The sequence below is a fragment of the Lagopus leucura genome, unplaced genomic scaffold, assembly GCF_019238085.1.
Source record: "Lagopus leucura isolate 7727_CA_CO unplaced genomic scaffold, USGS_WTPT01 Super-Scaffold_100002, whole genome shotgun sequence".
In the NCBI taxonomy this organism is placed as follows: Eukaryota; Metazoa; Chordata; class Aves; order Galliformes; family Phasianidae; genus Lagopus; species Lagopus leucura.
Genome location: NW_024962263.1, coordinates 89,213,159 through 89,235,380, shown reverse-complemented (window position 1 = coordinate 89,235,380; position 22,222 = coordinate 89,213,159). Strand labels below are relative to the sequence as shown.

At 43.0% G+C, this 22,222-nt stretch overlaps 1 protein-coding gene across 2 annotated transcripts in view; it reads right to left on the bottom strand.

Annotated features, from left to right (window-relative positions):
- ADGRB1 (adhesion G protein-coupled receptor B1) overlaps positions 1 to 22,222 on the bottom strand; it is a 198,265-nt gene that overhangs the window by 162,603 nt on the left and 13,440 nt on the right. The window contains exon 2 of one of the 2 annotated variants that reach the window (XM_042870067.1): positions 16,509 to 16,529. The exons of the other annotated variant lie outside the window; for it this stretch is intronic. Within the exon in view, the coding sequence (XP_042726001.1) occupies positions 16,509 to 16,529 (21 nt within the window). The remainder of the gene's footprint in view (positions 1 to 16,508; positions 16,530 to 22,222) is intronic. 2 annotated transcript variants of the gene reach the window in all.

The window sequence follows — 22,222 nt, the reverse complement described above, 5'->3', positions numbered from 1 at the left end:
TTCAACAATAAACCCAATATAATATGTTACACTTTCACAGACTGTGAGCACTGATATCATAATTAACCACCCGAAGTCCCAAAAAAGCAAAATCATTCATTCTAGCACTTCTCTACAACCTTCCTCTTTCAAATCCTAAAGCTTTGGGAACAATGTAAAAGCACAAACTCCCTTCCATTTAATGATCTAGTGAGGAAAGAAAAAGAACAGCAAAGAGGGTGAAGACAGGTGCCCCCGTCAACAGTCTGCACTGTGTGTCATGAGGTGTAGTCTAAGGTAGTCTAAGTGACAATTTAACAAACATAAAGAATTACAGAATAGAATCAGAATTACTAAGGTTGGAAAAGACCACTGGATTATCTAATCAAAGCACTGACCCATCGCTACCATGCCTTCTAAACCACATCCCTCAGTGTCAGATCCCCACGTTTCTCAAACACACTGGGACAGTGACTCCACCATTTCTATGGGCAGCCCATGCCTATGCCTTGCCACTCATTGTGAGAATAATTTTTTCCTAATATTATTACCTAATTTCTTATTACGCTATTCCTAATATCATATCACATCACCCAGTACAGTGAAGCACGACAGGCAGAGGCACCCTGGTAATCTACTGGTTGAAATCAGACCACAAGGAATGGGAATTGCACGGAGTGTAGGCCCCAAGGGGAAGAATTCATTTCTGGTGTGAAACCAAACAAAGTGAATCATCACTCACTAAGACACTCATAGGAATGCCATGCAAACCAATTGAGTTCATTGCCTAAAGGACTATAGGATTTGCCCAGAAAGTTGTTGGATGCACTGTCCTTGGAGTGCTTGGAATCATTCAAGATCAGTCTGGATGGGGCTCTGTGCAATCTGATCTAGCTGTAGATGTCTCTGTTCATTGCAGGGGAGTTGGACTAAGATGGCCTTGAAGGTCCCTTCCAAGTCAAACAATTCTATGATTCTATGATTCTATGACTTATTCTCACATAGAAAAAAAGGAATGTGGGGACGAGAGTTTGGTAATTAAACAAAATTTTCAGGGTGATAATTAATGAGAAGGAGAGTTCAAGGCAGATCATGTGGGAAGCACTGCAGATTTCAAGATAGACCCATCAGTCAGATGAATAAGGGAGATTTGAGACAGAAGCATTGATCTGCACAGCCAAGATTATCTTTTCCATCCTGAATGTGTTTCCTTCTAACCAACTTTATATTTGTCATTGCTTTTTCTTGCATCCTGAGGAGAAAAGTCCAACTTATCCAGAGCATGTGATCATGTTGCTTTTGCTAAGTAGGTTCAACTGGTGGAACATGACAAACTCTAACTGTGAACATCAAAAATGTCAAGGGAAGTAACCTGAAGCATCTGGACAACAAGGTGGTTTCCAATATTTTCCCAGCCTCTTATCTTCTTCCTATCTTCAATTTTAAATCTATAAATCTCTTTCATGAAGGTCTGCTGAAAGCAGGTCACTGTGTACCACCACTGTCCAAAAAATTGCTTGTATCACTCACTTTTAAATGCTCAAAAAAAAGTGGTGTGATTTTCAAAATGGCTAAAGCTGAAATTGATCTCTGTAATGTTCACAAGTGATTTCTGTCCTTCCAAATGAAGGCATCAAGTCCCTGTTCAGAAAAATATTTTAGGACCAGGTCAAGTCTCCCTCTGTCTGCAAATCATTTAAGGATGGAAATGAGGCCACAGTGCTCAGCTTTCAAGGAAACCTAGCACAGAGCTGTGCTTATTGCATGAATCCCTGCAAATGAAACACTAGGGATAAAGAAGGATTATTTATGTGGAAATTATGGGGGGGGGGGGGGGGTGGACAGGGAAATGAGAAAGAGAATGTTTAGTTTGGAGCAAGAAATCAAATAAGATTGTGGAATAGTCCTCCTCTAAGGAAGCTGTAGGGGCTTCATCACTTCACTTACTTCAAAGCAGAACAGGGAAAATATCAGAGAACAGATTTGTAAGGAAAAAATCCAGCATGCACCACTGGGGAGGAATGAAATGCTTCCCCGCCTTGAACCTCTCTGATTCTGCATAAATCACATCAGAGTTGAGTTCACACACTGTTTGCTTCTTCACGTTGTTGCAGACCTTGGTGCAAAGCACAGAGAGGACATATTAGCATAGACACACGCATGCCTCTGTGCAGAGATAAATATACGAACGCATTAAAATATAACCGTGTAGCCCAAGTTGACTGAAACCTTTTCTGATATGCATGTCACTGCCTGTTTGCATTAAAGTTTATTAAAATGGAAATCAAAGAAGCACTCATGAAATTTTACGCCATGTGCTGTCTAGCCTGGTCTGAAGTGCCTCAGTTTCCCCAGAGTTGTTTTCACCCTTTTGTATAAAATCCTCTCAGAACTCCAAATAAACCCATAAACACAATGACATGTTCTAACACCCAGAGCTTTGCAAGACCAATGTAATTTTAGTTTGTTTCCAGAGCAGTATTTCCAGCTGAAAGATTTCTATGGTCCCCAGGAACACAGTATCTCAATTCTGCATGAGCTCCAATGTATTTCTCTTTACAAGAGCCCCTGCAGGACAGGGCTATACTACTATTGCCTCTACAAGCATGAACCCAGGGGAGCTGAAAAACTAAAGGACTTGCCTGTAGAATCACAGAGAGCCTGCTGTACAACACAGACAGACATTAAATTTTCTTTATGTTATGTATCTTAAGGGAGAACAGAAAGTAAATCCACCAGAAAACCCATGCATCAAAGAATCACAACATCATGGAATAGTTGAGAATGGAAGGGATTTCTAGAGGTCATCTGGTCCAACCTCCCGCTCTGGCAGGGGCAGCTAGAGTAGGACAATACTGAAATGGCTTTGGAATATCAAAACTGAGTTGGGCATGTCATGGCCAGAGTGGTTTTGCCAACGAGACACCATTCTGCAGACACAACGCAAACTCCAGTGCAGCTGCCTTGGCAGTTATTCAACCAAATATTTAATGACGTTTTGATACGAACAGCCAAACCTTCTTCGTACAGAGATGTCAGTAATAAGGATTTTGCCTGGAAGGGAAACAGAGGCAGCTAAAAACAACATGAAAGCAATCAATGAGTGTGAACCTCTGAGGAAAGATGGTGAACAAGAAAGCTGTCAGCAGGTACTCCTCTATTTGGTGTCCTCTCTTTTGTGGAGATGTCAGCTATACTCATCCTGCAGTTAAAAAATGCTAATCCTCCCTTCCTTGCTGGGCAAAGGCTTTACCAGCTCATCCCTTGACACATTTTTAGTGTTTTTAATTGTAGGACGGAGTAGACTTTGGGCCTGTTTTTGTGTGTAGTTTCTTTCTTATTAAGATTTCTTTTCAAGGGATGAAATAGGCAGAATAGATCGGACATGTATTGCTTGGACTAGGTTAGTGCAAAACTCTAAGGGAGACAGTTGTACAGTTCTATGATGGTGTATGTCTAAAGGGTAGGATGCGGAGTGGAGAAGAGCCTGTCTGAAGAACCTGAAGTTGGGAGTCAATAAAAACTACATAGCTAAGTGGCTTACGAGATCACTTTGCTGCAGAGATACCCATATACAAAACAACTCTGGGGAGAGTCACTGTCTCAACTAGATTGGTTGGGATGAGAAACTACACTGCATTGGCGAGTGTACAAGTTCACTTTCTTGGGTTGACTACACTTACTGGTGTAAGAAGTGGCATTGTAGATTAATGCCTGGGAACAGGCTGAGTGGTAGGACCACTGGATAAAATGGCAGGAGAAAATAATACTGAGCACATTTGTACTAGAGATGTTCAAGATAAGTGATGGTATTACTGTAGCAAGAAAGATTATGAAGATGAGGGATGAGTCTTTGACTTTCTACCTTCTCAGACAGAACCCATATACCGAATGGAGTAAAGCAGAACAAGAGAACAAGCAGTGAGATGCGCAGCATCACCCTTTTCATTCCTTCCCTTCATATAGATTCTAGGCGCCTGGCTGAACTATGGTGTGAGGTGGCAGAAGATTTCCACTCCTAATACTGACACAGATGGAACTATGTTGGTAAGGCATTATCCTTCTAGACGTAAAATTCTCCAAGGTATTAAGAAAAAAATGTTCAGACACTGCATGACAGAAAAGATCAGATTTAACTGAAGCTCCGAAGTTTCTATTGGGATGCATCTTTGGTCCAGGAAGACATTGCACAGAGCTCACACTTGATTAATAAATATTGGAATTGCTAAAGAAAGTATTAAAAATTAGAGCTACTGCATAACATATATTGACCAATCTATCCCAATGTGCAAACACAGACTGCAGAGAAATAGAAGCTTTCACCTTCCCACAAATATCTGAGCTCCATGCCGGTCTACCAAGCTACTTCCAGAGCACTTCAAATCCTGCTGCATGCTATTTTCCTAAACAAGTCTTTCCCTCATCTCTGGGATGCGTATTACAACAGGCTATTTGGTAGGTGGTCAGGTTTTTGGAATCACAAACCTTGAAATTACCCAATAATTCTGTCACTCTCTGGTCTTTGCAAAGCCTCACTGCTTCATCTGATACTGAATAGTCAGTGTTTGCATTCTGCTTGCTATTAGCCTGTGTTCTTCTGATGACTATTCGAGAACTATTGGATGCTCAAATTAATAAGAATATTTTGGAAATGGTGAAACATGGTTTTATGAATCTACCACTGTCAAAAGTAGGAAATAAGAAAGGGAAGTACAAGCAGATCAATCTGACTGCAGATGAATCTATGGGCAACTAGGACCTCAGAGTACAATCCAACAGGAAGGCAAAGGTATGTCTAAGAAGTACATCAGAAATACCCAAATCACATGCTGCCACTACACTGCTTCATTATAGTTTAAGTAGCCAGTGGCAGCAGTTCTGTATCTGGGTGCTGTAGGTGTCCCTGTTCATTGCAGGAGAGTTGGACTAGATGTAAACCAAATGTAAACGTGACCTGGAGCATTTTCTATATGAGGAAAGGCTGAGTAACATGGGTCTGTTCAGCCAGGGGAAAAGAAGACTGAGGGGAGATCTTTTAAATGTTTATAAATATCTAAAAAGAGGTGAGAGGCAAATGGATGAAGCGAGGCTCTTCTTGGTGGTGGGTAGTGACAGGACAAGGAGTAATGGCCTAAAACTTGAACATAGAAAGTTCTGTACTAACACATGGAAGAATTTCTTTACACTAAGGATGACACAGAACTGGAACAGATTGCCCAGAGAGGTAATGGAGTCTCCTTTTATGGAGATATTCAAGACCTGGCTGGATGCCTACCTGTGCCACCTCTTGTATGGTACTTGCTTTAGCAAGGGGGTTGGACTCGATTATCTCTTGAGGTCCTTTCCAGCTCCTGCAATTCTGTGATTCTGAGATTAAGCATCACATGCATTAACTTTTCTGTGAGAAAATGCAGACAAACATCTATGATCTATAAAATTGTTTGCACAAATGGTTGGACCCTGATCAGACCACGGATATTATTTTTCTTCCTTCCAAAACATGACCCAACATTGAGTGGAAATAAATCCACTTAAGAATATGGAGAATAGCAGAAGCAAATTTCTCTCTTTTTTTCCTTTCTCACCACTGGTGCACAGAGCAGTCAAGAGTGGTTAGATTATTATTAACTGATAGTGATGGACTGTTTAGGATAGAGAGCCAGCATACAAGGCTTTTTTTTTCTTTTCTCTAAGAATTCATGAACCTAGAAATATGTCTAAACTCAGACAGCTACCCACATGAATACAACCTCAGGAATGATGTTCAGTCCACATCTCCACTCCTCTTTTTTGAACACATTTCTGAAGCTTTCATAAATGTGATCCCCATGGCACAAAACGAGAATGGTGGGCAACTTGAGAGCGCAGTTTCCTGCACTTCCCAGACCAGTACCTGCTAGACTCCAATCTCTCAGAATGGTATTATCTCATAATTTCTCTCTTCCTTCTGGTAAATACAATCCAAAAAACTCCCCTGGAAATACTGAGTTCTTGTCCAGCAATTTTCAAGTAGCTCAAGGTAAACGACAGCCAATAATTATACCTACTTTATTACAAGTGACTGCTGTCTGAAGAGTTGTGTTCTATCCTATTTTCCTTTGTGGCCATCCAAGATGGTCTGTGATGGCCAAAAATAAAAATTCCAGGTGAGAGACAGATCAGTATTGTGTGTTTTCAGGTGATCCCCAAATGTCTCAGGTTGGATGTCTTTTCTGAGCACATTAGTATAAGCCAAGAGCAACATCTACTGGCCAAGTTGTTTAGTGAGATCAAGTGTAGATCCGGCACAGCCCACACACTTTACAGGCCACAATGCACCTGTGAGACATTTTCAGCTAGCATCTAAACACAGCTAGTTAGCACCAGCACTTACTAGCGGTGTAAATTGTCTCCAATGCAAATATCTCAGCTCTTCACACCTAGGCTTAGCTCAGATGCGTAATTTAGAATGCAGTTCAAGCTCACTGTGTCCCAGGTATCCTGGTAGTAAGCAAATATCAGTGTATCTCCACTTAGAATCGTACAATCATAGAATGGCTTGGATTGGAAGGGACCTCAAGGATCATCAAGTTCCAGATGCTCTGCTGCAGTAAGGGTTGCCAGTCGTTAGATTAAGCACTGGATCAAGCTGCCCAAGGCCCCATCCAACCTGGTCTTGAGCGTCTCCACAGACAGGGCACCCACAACCTCCCTGGGCAGCCTGTTCCAGCACCTCACCATTCTCTCAGTGAAAAACGATGTCTAATCTAAATCTTCCTTCCTTTAGTTCAAAATCATTCCCCCTACTTCTATCATTATCTACTTGTGCAAAAAGTTGATTTTCCTCCTGTTAATAATCTCCTTTTAAATACTGGAAGGCTGTGACATATCCTTGCTTTCATTGCCCGTACTTGCCCTACTCTTCCCTCAGTTTAACCAGCAGGTCCTTGCCAAGCCATGATGGTTTCCAGCCTCCCCTGCCTGCTATCTTATTCTGAGGGATTAGAGAGCTCTTGTGCTCTCAGAATGGCATCCTTAAAGAGTAGCCAGCTTTGTTCCACTCCTTTGTCTCTAAGCTTCCTAGGAGATCTCATCCAAAAATTCCTTAAACAGCTGAAGATTAGTCTCTTGAATTTCAGGGTCCAGACTTCACTCTGCCAGGCCCACATTCTGCAAGGTCATGTACTCAACCAGGGCATGGCCACTGCCTCAGATCTTAGTGTCTTTAATGATCTCCTCTGCAACGGTGAGCATCAGGTCCAGCAATGCTTCACCTCTGGCCAGTCTGTTCAATACTTGAACCAGAAAGCTAACATCAAAGGGCTCCAGGATCCCATCCCTAATCTTAACCCACAGGCTCTCATCCTGTTCCTGACTGTTTCTCAGAGAGAGCACCTCGCAGTCTATCCACCTTTTAACACAGAGGGCAAGTCCCCCTGTGCCTCCTATTTTGTCTACCCATCTTCACAGCACAGTGCTTCTTACAGGTTTTGTAAATGATGCCCGGTAGAATCACTAAATGGCTTGACTTGTAAAGGATCTTAAAAAATCATTTAGTTCCAACTCTACTGAAGTTGCAGGAAATTACTGGTGGGGGTATTCATGTAGCCTAACTATAGATACTGAAATTTAAATTTCCAAATCCGAAGACAAATTATTACTTTAAAGGTGGATTGCAGGGAAAGAGGGTAGGAGAGGCCTCACTTTCCAAAAGGGTCTGTCTAGATTTTGTTAAATTCAGTTTTATTGGCAGATCTTGTTTCCCCTCACCCTTAGCCTCTCCATTCACAATGCAGAGTGTGGAACGTGTGTCTATCACAGAGAAAAATTGGCATAGCTGCACCCAAAAAATAGAAGCAAAGAAGACTATGAGTTCATCTTATTAGGATGACTGAGTCTGAAACTCATTATTAATGGGCATAACTTATACCTCCATCTCTGCAGCCTACAGGACAAGGCCATTAGGGCATTGATGGGTGAACAGAGCTCCAAGGAACTCCAAATCAATTACATATAAAATACAGTTTCCTATCCTCAGGAGAGCCTCTTCTCCCTTCTCAGCAAGATTTAAGTGGAAGAAAGGGTGAAGCAGCTTGATCTATCTCTTCTGAGCTCACTATAAGATCACATATAGTTCCCCAAAGCATTGCTAGAGTGGGCAGCAACTCACTCAATTTTAGAAGTCTATGATACAGATATGTCATTTGAGCCACAAATTCTCCTCATAATGGAGCAAATAAGCACTCTTAGGATGTAGACTATATATTTCACCATCCTGCTTTAGGGTAAAATGATTGTCACCCAAGAATTGCCCATTTTTCTCTATTCGTGGTAGAAGGAGACCCGATGACCATTTCTGATACTGAGGATGTCACTTGGTCAGTGAAATCCTGTTCTCAGAGCACAGAGAAGCAAGAGATGGCAGAGAAGCAGAAGTGGTTAAAATGAAGAGGAAGCAAGAAACTGAAATGGATTAAAATGAGTGAGGAAGATGCAGGCAGGTGGTGAATTTGCTCTGCATAGGCATTGCCTGCTGACTCATAACCACATCCACCTGTCCATTTGGCAATGCCTCCTTTCTGGACATGATGTCCAGGTGTTCCCTGCAGACAAGACTAAAGGCACAAGTTCTGAGGTCTGCCATGCCCTTCTGAAAGGTAGGGATCAGCATTATTTAATAATTCAGGTGAGACTTGCTAAAAGTCTGGTGCATGATCTCAGAAGAGTCATCTTCTCTCCACCTCAGCTCCTTATGACAAGGGGAGTCTCTGACCATGACAGGGAATATGACAGTGGTAGCTTTCTTTCTCTTGTTGTCTCTGATCTATAGGAACAGATCTCACGTGGAAGCAGTGTTGTGTATGTTTTACTGGGCCTGGTGTAGCCAAACCCATCAGATCCCTCTTTGCCAACTTCAGCCAGAAAGAAGTCATAACAAAGTCTCTTTTGATAGGCACTGCATTTGCAGAAAAGACAGAAAGGGTCCTCTTGTATCTAACAAAAAAACAAAAAACAAACAAACAAAAAAAAACACCAAAAACAAACAGAAATAAAAACTGCTCCAGGCTACAGAATCATTTAGATCTGGGTTCAGCTCCACGCTTCCCAGTTGGCTCTTTTTTTCCAGATAATAGGTTGAATGAAAAAGCTGCATCTAAGCAGATGGGATGGTAGAGGTTTTCCAATCCCTGGCTCTGCAGGCACATGAGGATACATGAGGGTAATATGTGAGTAGAGGTCAAATAAAGAATTGAACATAAACCCAAGACAGGAGGGGCACTAACCTAAACAGAAAGGTTGAGGTCTTGTGTCTCCTTGAATAATGCAAGGAGCAAAATATCCTGTTACTAGCCTAGGGAGCAGACAATTAAAACACTACTTGAAGCAAATGTCTCCTGACTCTAGCTCAGAATTTCAATTAGTCTGGAAAGTCTTATTGCACTTAAGTGCAGGTTAGTGACATTTCAGAGAGGAGAGATTGATTGGGAGCCGGTTTACAGCTCAGCCAGTGGGGATCATGTCTAAAGGCCTGTCCTTAAAAAACAATGTGTGATCTCTGCATGGCATTTTCCTTGTTTAGCTCTTTCATGTCTCCTATGAGAATGAATAATCCCAGAAGCCAGAGCTATGTCCCTTCCTTTCAAACACTGCCTTATTTTCTTTCTCATTTTCCTCTCATCTCTTCGTTCTGTTGATTTTTTTTTCCATTTTCTTTCAGCATCCTTAGGCATCCAAGCAGTATTTCCTGTGCTTTTTTTCTTCCTCTTCAAGTTTCTAACCTTTTCTTGCCTCAAGAATTCATCTCTTTCATCCAAGAAACTTTTCTTCTGGCTTTGCGAAGCCACATAAATCAGGAAAGCATCTTCCACTTTTTGTCTGTGATGGACATTGACTTCTGTGTCACTGGATTTGGCAAAGCTCACAAAGAAGATGAGAGTCCTACCATAGCAATATCACAGCAGTATCAGACAAATTACACTGGTAAGTATAATCAGCCTCTTTTCATCTGAGGGAAAATACTCTCAGCCAGTTAAAAAAATGTATGAAATATGGAAGACACCAAGGAAACAACAACTGCTGTGCTCAGGCACAACTGTCCAATAGGACCCTCTGGAGGGCCCTGCTGTGCCTAGATGTACCTAAAATAACTACAATTCTGGGGATACATGCATAAAATAGGAGGCAAACAGAAAAATGGCTACTAAGAAAGCTTTAGGAAAATTGACTTCCTTACATCAATAGCATGTTGATGGACAAGCCTACTGCATGCTGTACTTAAGAATTATCTTCTGCTCAAAGGTGGTGACTTTAACCATCATCAATGAAATTTTTTGCCTGAAAAACTGATAAATTAATTTCTGGATCCACAGACACTTTGGTACTGGCAGTGACCTGTGATGAGATGTTCCATAACTTCTTGATGCACTGTCTTGGCATGCTAGGCTTGCCTACAAATTAAAGAGCCCTGTTGAAAGGCAGTATATATTACCTCAGTTGGTCAGTCAGCTGTCTACAAGAATTCTATTTGGCCTGGAGACAGACTGCAAAGATAAAGCTTTTACAATGGCTGTTTTAATTGCACCCCTTCTGCAGCCACTATGGAGAGCACAGCAGTATGTGTTGGGTTTGCTGGGGAAGAGAGGCTGCATGTCTCTGGTGTGCAGAGACCCAATGTCTGCGAGAAACTCCTATAACAGAGACACTCAGAATCAATTTTCACTCTTTCAGTTTTCTCTATGGTCTCCAAAGATGCTTTTGCACATAATATCTGTATATAAGCATGTGTGTATCAGGAAAATGCGATTAAATATGAATATATATATATATTTTTTTAAATTTCCTTTCTGTTATGTGACCAAATGCTCCTGGATAAAACTGCCATCGTTCACCCCCTCACTACAGTCATCTCTCAGGCACAGATTTCCATCAAAAAAGAGGTGACAGAATCATACAATCATTAAGGTTGGAAAAGACGACTGAGATTATCTAGTTCAACTGTCAGCCTATCACTACCATGTCCACTAAGCCATGTTCCTCACTGCCACATTTCTTGAACACCTCAAGGGACAGTGACTCCACCACTTTCCTGATCAGTCTGTTCCAATGCATTCCCACTCTTTCTGAAAGGAAGTTTTTCCTAATATCTAGCCTGAACATTCTCAGATGCAATTCCAGGTCACTACCTCTTATCCTAGAACTAGGCAGAAGCTTTCTCCTCCAGAAGCACACTCTGCTTCACAAATTAAATCATGCTTTCTCTGCTATGGTCCCATCCACTGCCCATATTTGTTTTGTAGATCCTTCCCATCTGTTTCTATGGAGGGTAGTGCCACCTAAGGGCCTCTAACCTCAGATATGGCCAGAAGATCTAGCAAAAGCCTTTCCAAAAAAACATTTGGGAATGGACTTGATTGTACTGAAAGGTAAATATCTGCCAAAGATGACCTTGCTATGTCCTTTGGAGATCTGTGCACATAGAGGTTATATTACTCTTGCTCTCTGCTTGGGAGCACAGAAACATAGAGTGATTCTTTTATTTTTTCTTTCTTCAAAATGGTATTCTCTACTCCCCTGATGACCTTTGAGGAAGGCTTCATTGTCAGAGGAAAGCCCGTGTCGTACCATCGCTCATCTTTTCCCCCAGAGCCACTCATGGGTCACATGAACCAAAGTCACTCGGAAACAGCCCTTGACCCTTGAAAGCATCCTGGAAGTCTTCAAACACTCCTTCAACAGATTGCTCCTCTTCACATCAATGGAGTAAGATGGATTGAAGGGGGATCTAGGGGGTTATTTTTTCTATGAATTATTTAGACTAGCTGGGTAATATTTCATTTTACCCTGGCCTTGTTTTACGCTTGTAATTTTTAATTCTAATAATTCCACCTCTAGCAAGCAGAGACTCCTGAGAGCACTAGATTATGTCTCAGTGGGCACACTCTCGAATGCATAAATAACCTCTCTGCTGACAGCACAAGAGGACAGGCTGGGCTTTCAGTGACGTTTCTTCCCCATCCCCCCCTCCGAAGTTCTCTTAAAGGAATCTTTATCTATGTGCAGCTATTCTGCAGCATGCTTCTGTTTTGTAGCAAAAGCACTATTTAAATGCAAATGTTGACTTTTTGCCAAGAACTGGAGGGAAAATACTTGGTCTAATGATATCCTTCCAAAAGAACAACTGGTGCTGTTTTAAAAGGAACCGCATCAGAAGGAGTCAGGATTTTGGTTCTTTGCTCTCCTGACCGCTTCTGCCAGTGCCTTCCTCTGCCCTTTGAAGACATGCTTCTATCATACATTTGCAAGGAAAAAAAAAAAAAAAGGTGCATTTTATAGTACATAGTGCATATAGACATATTTAAACAGGTTGAACTCAAAGTCTTTTGGTCAGATTCTTCCTTCCCAGTCTTCCCAAAGAGATCCAGCCACTAGTCACTCACTCCAGTTCAAAATGTTCACTTTCTCCCTCCTCTGTTTCAGGACAGATGTTCCAGGTGTTAAATGTCTGGGTGACAGTGACAGTAAGGTAGCTGTTCATACTTCTGTAGGAGGGAAAGTGGAGATTCAGACTCAGAATCTGGTGTGAAGAAAAGGAGAGACAGGGTGAGTGAGAAAGGGAAAAAGTGTCTGGACCAGGATGGCTCATTTTGTTTACTCTTTTGCACCATTTGTCTCTGTTCCAGTGCTAATTATGATTTAGAACCCAAATTAGGAAATTATTGCAAAGGTAAATAGCTCAATAATGCTGAAAAGTTAACAAAGTGGTGCCAAACAGGGAGAGGGAAACAACACAAATACCCAACAAATACTCCCTCAGAAGTGGCTTCATTCACAACCATAAGGCTTGCATCAAACATCCTGAGTTTCAACACATGTCTATTGCTCCCAACAGTAAGGCTTTGTGTAAGAGAAGGAAGAGCTTAATGAAGACAGGACTTGTCCTCAACCCACACATGCAGGTCACCAGGACCAGATAAGGCAGAGGAATTGTATGGGGATATCACATCTTGCCTTGAATGGAGAGTGTCAGGAAGAGGATGGATGTGATGGATGACTTGTCAACTACGAGAGCTGTATCACAAGCTGGGGACAAAACACAGGGCAACACAAGCTGTCTTCAGTCTGTGTGATGCACCTCAGCCATAACAGCTTCCCAAAGCCATCCCCTCTGTGTTGCTCAGGGCTTTGCAGGCTGCTGAGTTTCCGTCTGCTTTTATCTGATGTGGTTCAGTTACCAAGGAGACAACGATCTGTAAAGGGGAACCTTTGTGACATCCAGGGGAGGAAAGTTAATGCAGATCATTCAGGGGATGAGAAAGGCCTTGAGCTCAGAGCTTAGGAGTGAGGAAGCATGTGCCCTGGCCCATGTGAGGTATCCCAGGCAGGCTACTGTCTAAAAGCTTGCAAAGCACTTTTTGAAATGAAATCAATCCAACTGTGAGTTGAGAAAGAGTCTGCCTTTTCTCAGCATCAATTGGATATTCATGTCCAATGAGAAACACAACTTATTAAAGTTAGAAATTCTTCGTTGGTCTGATTCAGTGGCCTACAAAGTGTTGGTGGTCAGGTCCAATGGTTCAAGACTCATGGCACTGGTAAAAAAGCCACCAGGACCCATGTTGCTCCTGCTGTCCATTTGTTCCCAATGAGCCCATACATGCAAACAAAATCTCAGCATCCTCTGCTCAACATCATCAAGCTGTAACATTGGATGAGAAATGGACCCCTTGCATAATGTCACTTCACTCCCAGTGAACCAACAGGCAATAATTCTCCTTGAATCAGAGCTAATAACTTAGAGTGGGGTAGGAAGTTTTAGTAGCTGTCCTCCAGTATCCACAGTCTGCTTTTTTTCCCTCACTTTTCATGGCCCAGGTGTCCTTCACCCTGCCTAGATATTTTTTCAGACTTGGCTGGAATTGAGAGGTGCAACATGAAGGGGATGCTGTGCCGCACTGAAGGTCAGAAGAGACACATCTCCAAACACATGACTTGTTGAGGACAAATAAACCCTCGACTGGAGCACTGCAGCTCTCGTTATTCCTGACTTGTCTTTAGCAATCACTTGCTGCAAAGCACAGGAAAGCACTGAGCCAGCACAATCCTGTTCCTTCTTTTCTGCTGTAACACAGCAGCTTGGAAAAGCTTCCTCCAATAGGCAGAGCCACCGGCAGATGGGGTACTTCTTCCCAATCTTCACCTGATGATCAAATTATAACCTTGAAAGATGAGCGCTGAGGGACCTTGTTAACTAGCAGGAGATTGTTTAGTGAGCGCCTGCAGAAGTGGATTAAAAACCAATAACTCACAGGAAGGCCCTTCCTCTAGCAGCTAGGAAAGAGGGAAAAAATATTTCAGTCCTATATATTCTCTTCTCCTGGGGAAGGCTCCATAGCTGAAATGTCAGATTTAATTTCTTTCCAACATGGATTTTGCAAATAACTCCTTTGCTTCTTTTTAAGTTCAGCGGCTAATATGTTGGAGCACTGACAGTCTGCAGCAATGATTTAATGGCAGAGAAAATATGCTTCTCCTGTGTCGCCTTTTAAAAGCACTCAGCACAAAGGAGACTGTAAAGGAAGACGCACTCGAGATGTAGTGACCCCACAACAGGTAGCCAGGGTTGCCCAAGCCATAGCTGTCCCCCCTTCCTCCTCTTTGTATTGACAGACATAGGAAAGCAGGGCAGGGATGGGATTATCATGAGCGAACATAGCATTTAACCAGCCAGGAGAAATCAATATCCCTTTAAATCTGAATTTCTGTTTTTAACAGATTTCAAAGGGAGACATGAGCTCTGAGAGTGCTAGCAGTGTAGCAATGAGCCAGCATAGTGAACATGTTCAATTAGCAGATTTTGTACCCTTTTGTAATCACCCCAAATACCCACAGTACATGGGAATAGACCTTCAGGACAGGATGTGGTGGTCCCCCTTTGTTTATGAGAAACAGATTTATTAGGGCTGGACAGAGTTGCATATCTTGCTCAAGAAATGGACCAACCTGCACCAAGGTGTTTTATTCTGGTTCTGGTTCATAGAAACATAGAACCGTAGAATCATTAAAGTTGGAATAGGCCTTTAAGTTCATGTAGTCCAACCATCACCCTATTACTACCATACCACTAAACCATGTCACTTAGTGCCACATCTACCCTTCTCTTGTAAACCTCCAGGGATGGTGACTCCACCACCTCCCTGGGGAGCCTGATCCAATACCTCACCACTCTTTCTGAGGTGATATTTTCCCTAATATCCAACCTGAACCTCATCTGGCTCAACTTAAGGCCATTATCTCTCGTCCTGTTGCTGTTACCCGGGGAAGAAGTCTGACCCCCACCTCACAGCAGCCTCTTTTCAGGGAATTAGAAAGTAATAAGGTCTCCCCTAAGCCTATTCTTCTCCAGGCGAAACAATCTCAGTTCCCTTTCCTTGTAAGACTTGGGCTCCAGGCCCTTCACCAGCTTCCAGTTTCACTGTCCTTTTTCGGATGCATTGTGATTATATGATTGTGATTGCTGAATCTTGACAGATCAACTTAGAAATGGTTGGAGCCAGTAGCACAGCTTATTTCAGATTGATTTGGAGCTAGACCATAGGATGCGAACAAGGGTTCTATAAATAACAAACAAGACTGTTTTTTTTTTCACTAACTGTATCTATCTATGGTTCTCAGAGCAGCCATATAGTGCAGCTGTGATGAAAGGAGGCCTATAAAGCTTATTTTCCCCAGCACAAAATTTCAGCTGATTCTGATGCGTAACACACCAACTGCCAACTTGAACAACAGTGTAGGAAAACCACACTCCAGCAGAAGTTACCCCATGCCTTTGGAACACTGAGCAATCAGGATCTCCAGTACGATTTTCCAACACCTGCTTGACCCCGTTGTGCTGAGAGTTCGCTCAAGAGCAGGAAAAAAAAAAGAGATGGGGATGTGTGGAATATCATCTAATGACCAGAAAGGTCAAGTCTTCATCAAAGAACAGGGCAGAGATGTTTCATCAGAACATTTTATAGTAAGGGTTCCCTGAAACACTAACCTTTAGCTAGTTAAAATATTTTCAGACCCAATGGCTGTGTTTTTGCATGAAAGAAGAAAAAGTTAAAACCAAATGCTCTTTGTGAAACATTCCCACTAGACCTCTTTTGAGAAGAGCAGGAAGACAAGAAATGGGAGTGTGTCCCCGCTGGGGGAATTTTGAGGGAAATTTTTAGAGAAAAACAATCAGGTAGGAAATTTTATACCATTTTCTTCGAATGCGTGGAAGTATATCCCCATGTGTACTTGGATTTCTGGTGCCCTGAGAATGGCTTATGGCAGCCTCCAGCTCCCTGAGGCTGAAGGACAGCAGATTCCTTTAAAAATCACAGAATCATAGAATTTCCTGAACTGGAAGTGGAACATCCAGTGAACAAGTGGAACATGAGGAACATCGAGTCCATCACCTGGTTCCACACAGGATCACCCAAAATCCAAACCCTATGTCTGAGTGCTCCTTGCAGCCTGAGGTCATGCCCACTGGCCTGGAGAGCCCATTCCATGCCCCCCACCCTCTGATGAAGAACCACCTCCTAACCCCCACCTGACCCCCCTCCTCTGACACATCTCCATACTGTCCCCTTGGGTCCTCTTGCTGTCACCAGTGAGCAGAAATTAGGTAGCCAGCTGCCAGCCACCATGGGTGAGCTGTAGGTCTTAAGCCACCATGAGGCAGCTGTAGGCTGCCATGAAGGGGCTATAGGCCACCATGAGGCCTCCCTTCATTCTCCTCTTCTCTGTGCTGAACAACCCTAGGGACCAAGAAAACTCCTCATACATCTTGCCCTCCAGAACTTTCCCCATCTTCTTAGCCTTCCTTTGAATGATCTCAAATAGTTCATGTCCTTCTTATATTGTGGTGCCCCAAACTGCACCCAGTGCTTGAGGTGAGGCTGCACAGTGCAGAGCAGAGCGAGACAATCCTTTTTCCCCTTCATCCTCAGAGAACACTTCCACTATGCCTGAATGGAAAAGCAGGCATGGATGAATAGATGGATATTGTGAGTGAGAAAAAGATAAAATGAAAGGAGAAAATGAAAGAAATCAAGAAAGGAAGAGCCCATCAGTGGTGGCAAGAGCAGCTGCCTTTGCAGATCTCCGGCTCAAATACTTGTCATCTGTTTGCCTGCATCTTCCAGAGTGAGAGCAGCATCCGCTTGCAGGAACGCAGCACAGCCGAGCGGAAAAAAAGGTCAACTGCTTTCCCTGCATTCCCCTCTAGGTTGGAAGCAGGGAGAGCTGTCTCTGGCACCGCACGGTACCTCAGAGCTTCTTTGGTCTCATCCTCTTCTCTGATGAATATTCCACTGGGCCACATGAGGACACAAAGGCAAAGACCCCTCCAGGCCAGTGTGTAGCGCAAGAAAGCAAAAGAGAGACGAGCTGCACGCTCCTATTCACCCTGTCTCCTGGAGAAAAAGAAATCCAACCACTCAGTCCCTTCCCCATGACCTGAGCTCACCCTCGGGTCTGAGAAACCTTATGGGTTGTGACACAGGAGATGAGGATGCTGAGAACCTGGAGGTGACACTGCATAAGTTCAGTGTCCTTTCAGGAGTATGCAATTTTTTCCTGCTCTGTTGACTCCATGTAACAAACTCATTGCTTTCGTATCCTGACTGTGTTTAACCATATTTTTAAGATGTGGTGTTCAGGAGTCCAGAGCAAACCCCCACAAACATATTGACCTGATATGGTCACAGTAGAGATTTGGACCCTTCCGCTGTCTCCAGGCTTCACAGGGTGACCACAGTGATGAATATACACCCTCAGACCTGGCTTTCACACACAGGCCCAGCCTCCAGCTCCTTCATTGCTCCATCTTCTTGCAGCCACTGCCAACCATCCTGCTCTGTTCACTGTAGTCTGCCTCTGCAGTAGCATCATAGTTGTCCTTTCCCTGCACGTCCGGAGCGGCATTAATTATTTAGAGCCCTCCAAATGGTAGAAAATTGGAGATCCATCTCTAAATGGCCTCCAGATCTCAGCTACTCCCAGGTCACCAGTAGGTGAAGACCTTCTAGCTGGTCATAGATTGCGTGGCCACTTGCTAAGTTCATGCCATAGTCATAGAATTGTGAAATTATAGAATGGATTGGGTTGGAAAGGACCTTAGAGATAATGTAGTTACACCCCCCCTGCCATGGGGAGGGTTGTCACCCATTAGATTAGGCTGCCCAGGGCTGCATCCAACCTGGCCTTTGAATGTCTCCACAGATGGAGCATCCACAATTTCTCTGGGCCTATTCCAGGACTTCGCCACTCTCCAAGTAAAGATTTTCTTTCTAACATCTAACCTAAATCTACTCTGTTACAGTTTAAAGCCATTCTCCTTTGTCCTGTCACTATCTGTCCATGTAAAAAGTCACTTCCTCTTCTGCTTATATGCTTCCTTCAAGTACTGGAAGATCACAATGAGGTCTCCCTAGAGCCTTCTCTTCTCCAGGCTAAACCAGTTCAACTCCCTCTACCTTTCTTCACAGGAGAGGTGTTCCAGACCTTTGAGCATCTTTGTAGCCCTCTCCTACAGCTCTGCATCATTCTTGATCTGGGGCCCCAAGTCTGGATGCAATACATCAGATGGGGTCTTACGAGGCTGGAACAGAGGGGGACAATCACCTCTCTCACCCTGCTGGCCATCCTTCTTCTGATGTAGTTCAGGATACAATGGGCCTTATGGTCTTCAAAGTCCCCGGGGTCCAAGCAGGTTTGGAAACCAGATTACTCACTGTCCTGAAGGATATCTTCTTGGGCCTAGAAAAGCATCCCAGACATTCCCATATCATCCACTCCCTGCATCCACTACTTCACATCACTTATCAATGCAAAGGAAAAAAAAAATCTCCTTTAATGTCTTAAGCTGGCCAAGAGCAGCACACCAGGGACAGATTTGAGGCCTGCAGGAAAGAAAACATCTCTTTACACCCCGAGCAATGGGAGAGTTTTCTTTTAGAGGAACATATGGCATCTGTTCCTGTCGCCCACAGATCCAGCACGGCTGCATCATCACAGTGCCAAGCATACGGCATTAGTGACAAGCTCCAGCAAGGCAACACTTAACCTCCCTCTGTCCTGGGCTGTATGATGCTGCCAGGGCAAAAACAGACAGCAGGATACCCTGAAAACCATCACATCTGACTTGGGAAGGTAGCTCCAAGAAGGCTCCCAGCAAACTCACTTGCAGCCTCCGATGAGACTTTGCAACCTAACAGGGAATTGCAGGATCAGCGCATAAACAAGCTTGTAAAGCAAAAGGAAGGCAGCAAGGTTTGCCTCACTGCTTCTTCTGGCCTTAGCCCATTTGACTGACACCAGGGAATCCCTTGCACAACCTCAGTAGGAAGCCCTCGGCAGCAAAAGGGCAGCAAAGTTCCTTTGGGATTGAAATCCAAAAGAGGGGACAGACTTGGAGTAAGGAAAATCTGCTTCCTATGCTTCCTCCTCTGTCTGCAACCTGCTTTGTTCAGAGAGGGCTCCTGTATCCATGTTTAATGATCCACTCTTCATTTACATTTAATTAGAGGAATCAAAGAGCCAATTAACAAGATCTACACTAAATACAAACAACAGGGATTGCTGGGTGACTCACAGAGGCAGAGCCAAAAGGTGGGGTATTGCATTCAGCGTAACTAAACCTCAAAGCAGACTGTGCCAGAAGACACTGTGTCATGTCACTTTTCTGACAGGTGATTAAAATCAGTTATTTCTAATTCCTTTTTTAAGCTGGACTCTCTCTGCAACCAATTTTGCAAGTGGCCGCACATGCAGCTGTGCCAGCACAGCTGAGGGTGGAAGGAGAGGAAAGAATGGAGGAGGTGAGGCTCAAGAATCCAATAGCAATTGGAGATACCACTTAAGACTTGAATAATATAGCCTGCAACCAGATGACTTTCAGCCTTGGCCTCGGGGCAATCCTTCTGCCAAGAATGCAGACCTCATAGTATTAGAGGTATTAGAAGTGTGTTATCTACACCTTGTACATCTGCAAAAACCAAGAACAAATGGGTCATATCTACTCATCTCAGTACAAAGCAGATGAGATAGAAGACTACAGTGCTGCCTGATTGAGACTCTCTTCTTACACTGTTGGATGTGAGAGCAGTGGACTCGTAATATGAGCTGGTGGACTGAGATCTGTAAGCTGGTTCCTTTTCTGAAGATACTGACTGCATTATTCTGATGTCTACTTTGAGATGGGATGAAACACTGTGTTTACCCTGTCAAGGCTTATGGTTTAAAGAGGTCAGTATAACCTCTATTGAAGCCAAGTGTCCTAGACATAATAATGAGAAATATGATCAAACTGAGTTTTGTCATCTATGATGCAACCATAGAATCATAGAATCATTAAGGTTGGAAAAGACCTCTAAGACCATCTAGTTCAATCATCAACCTATCACTATCACATCCACTAAACCATGTCCCTAAGTGCCATATCTACCCTTTTCTTGAACACCTCAAAGGGACGGTAACTCCACCACCTCCCAGGACAGTCTGCACCAATGCATTACCATCCTTTCTGAGAAGAAATTTCTCCTAATATCCAATCTGAACTTCCCATGGCACAACTGACAACCATTAAAATGGCAATAGCACACTCTAAGCAATATGTGGGGGTAAATGAGTTCTTGTCTTTCCATAATCTGCCCAAATCTGGCATTTCTTTACTCTTATGCTGCCATTAACAAAGTTCTGTAAGAAATGAACAAGAAATTTCATATAGACCCATTTCTCTAACTGGTCTTCCCAGTTGTTTGATGGTCTATAGACTTCATTGAACCCTGTCCAGTTTTTCTGACAAGGAGTATGGATCTTTTATTGGATTATGACCTTAACTTGCTTAACTGGTGCTCGTGCCAAAGAGAAGTAGCAGATGCTCCAGACAAGTCTGGACAGCATAAAGTGAGAACAGTCCAGCATTTTAACATCCATATGTGAAGCATCACAAAGGTGACAGTGCCTTCAAAAGATAGAATGGAGACATCTCTACCAGATGGTCTTAATAAAGTCTGACCTACACATGTGATTGTTCATTGTGGTGCAAATCCAGAGACCTTCCACCTAACTCAGGAGAATGACCCCATCTTTGTTCCTTGGCAGCTGCTGCTGAACTCTGGCCTTTTCTTGAGTTAAGACGAAAAACACTCAGTACAAGGCAGAAAACAAATGGAATAATCCATGTGATAGAGATTTTCCCAGGGCACAATTCAGTTTATCATTAAAGCACTGAAAACCTACATGAGGTGATTAAAGGTGTTTCCTCTGCACAACAGAACAGCCTCATTTAATACTGTATAGCTCCTCTCTTTCAAGCTGCCAACCAGCCTGGATGCAAGGAATCAATCTATGAGAGACAACCCTTTTCCTGAAAAATAAGTAAGTAAAAGCAAAGAATAGAAGGGTAAAAGGTTAAACGAACAAGGTACGCAAGGAACATGGTTTAGTGGGTATGCCAGTGGTGGGTAGATGGTTGAACTTGATAATCTTAGTGTCTTTTCCAACCTTAATGGTTCTCTGTTTCGATGATTCTAAATGCCTTGGTTTATTCAAGATTGTCACAGAATCATAGAATTGTAGGGGCTGGAAGGAACCTCTAGAGATCATCTAGTCCAACCTCCGTGCCAAAGCAGGCTCCCTATAGCAGGCTGCACAGGTAGAAGAGATCTAGGAAAACATCACAAACCTCCTTGTGAGGCTCTGGTCCAAGCATCCTTGAGATCCCTCCTAGCACAAAACCACAGCTAATCTGTATGCAGAAGCCCATGTTATGCAGCACAGATGACATACTCAGAATATAAAGTTAATTTCAGCTTGCTGCACCATAAGAAAACACCCACATAGAAAGAAGTTTCATGTAACATTATTTTTCTTCTTTTTTTTCCTGGCAAAAATACATAACTGGCAATACCAGATGTTTCACAAATTCATGCATTCTGTCAAATTATTTGTCTTAAATCAAAGCAAAGCTCAGTGCAGAAATGTAGAGCCAATATTTGGGTTTTTCATCTCAAAAATATTGGGGAGAGACGTTGGTCAAAATCTTCCCTCTGTTTTATTTTGAAAAAAATAAAAATCATGCAAACTGAAAGCAAAGCATTCAGTTTCCAGTTTCAGCAAAAGACTGCATTCAGCCCCAAATATTCACAACCCTGAATCATCCAAGATTGCTGCAGATCTCCTCCCACTTCTGCCTGCACATCTACTACATGGAACTCACTGCCCTACT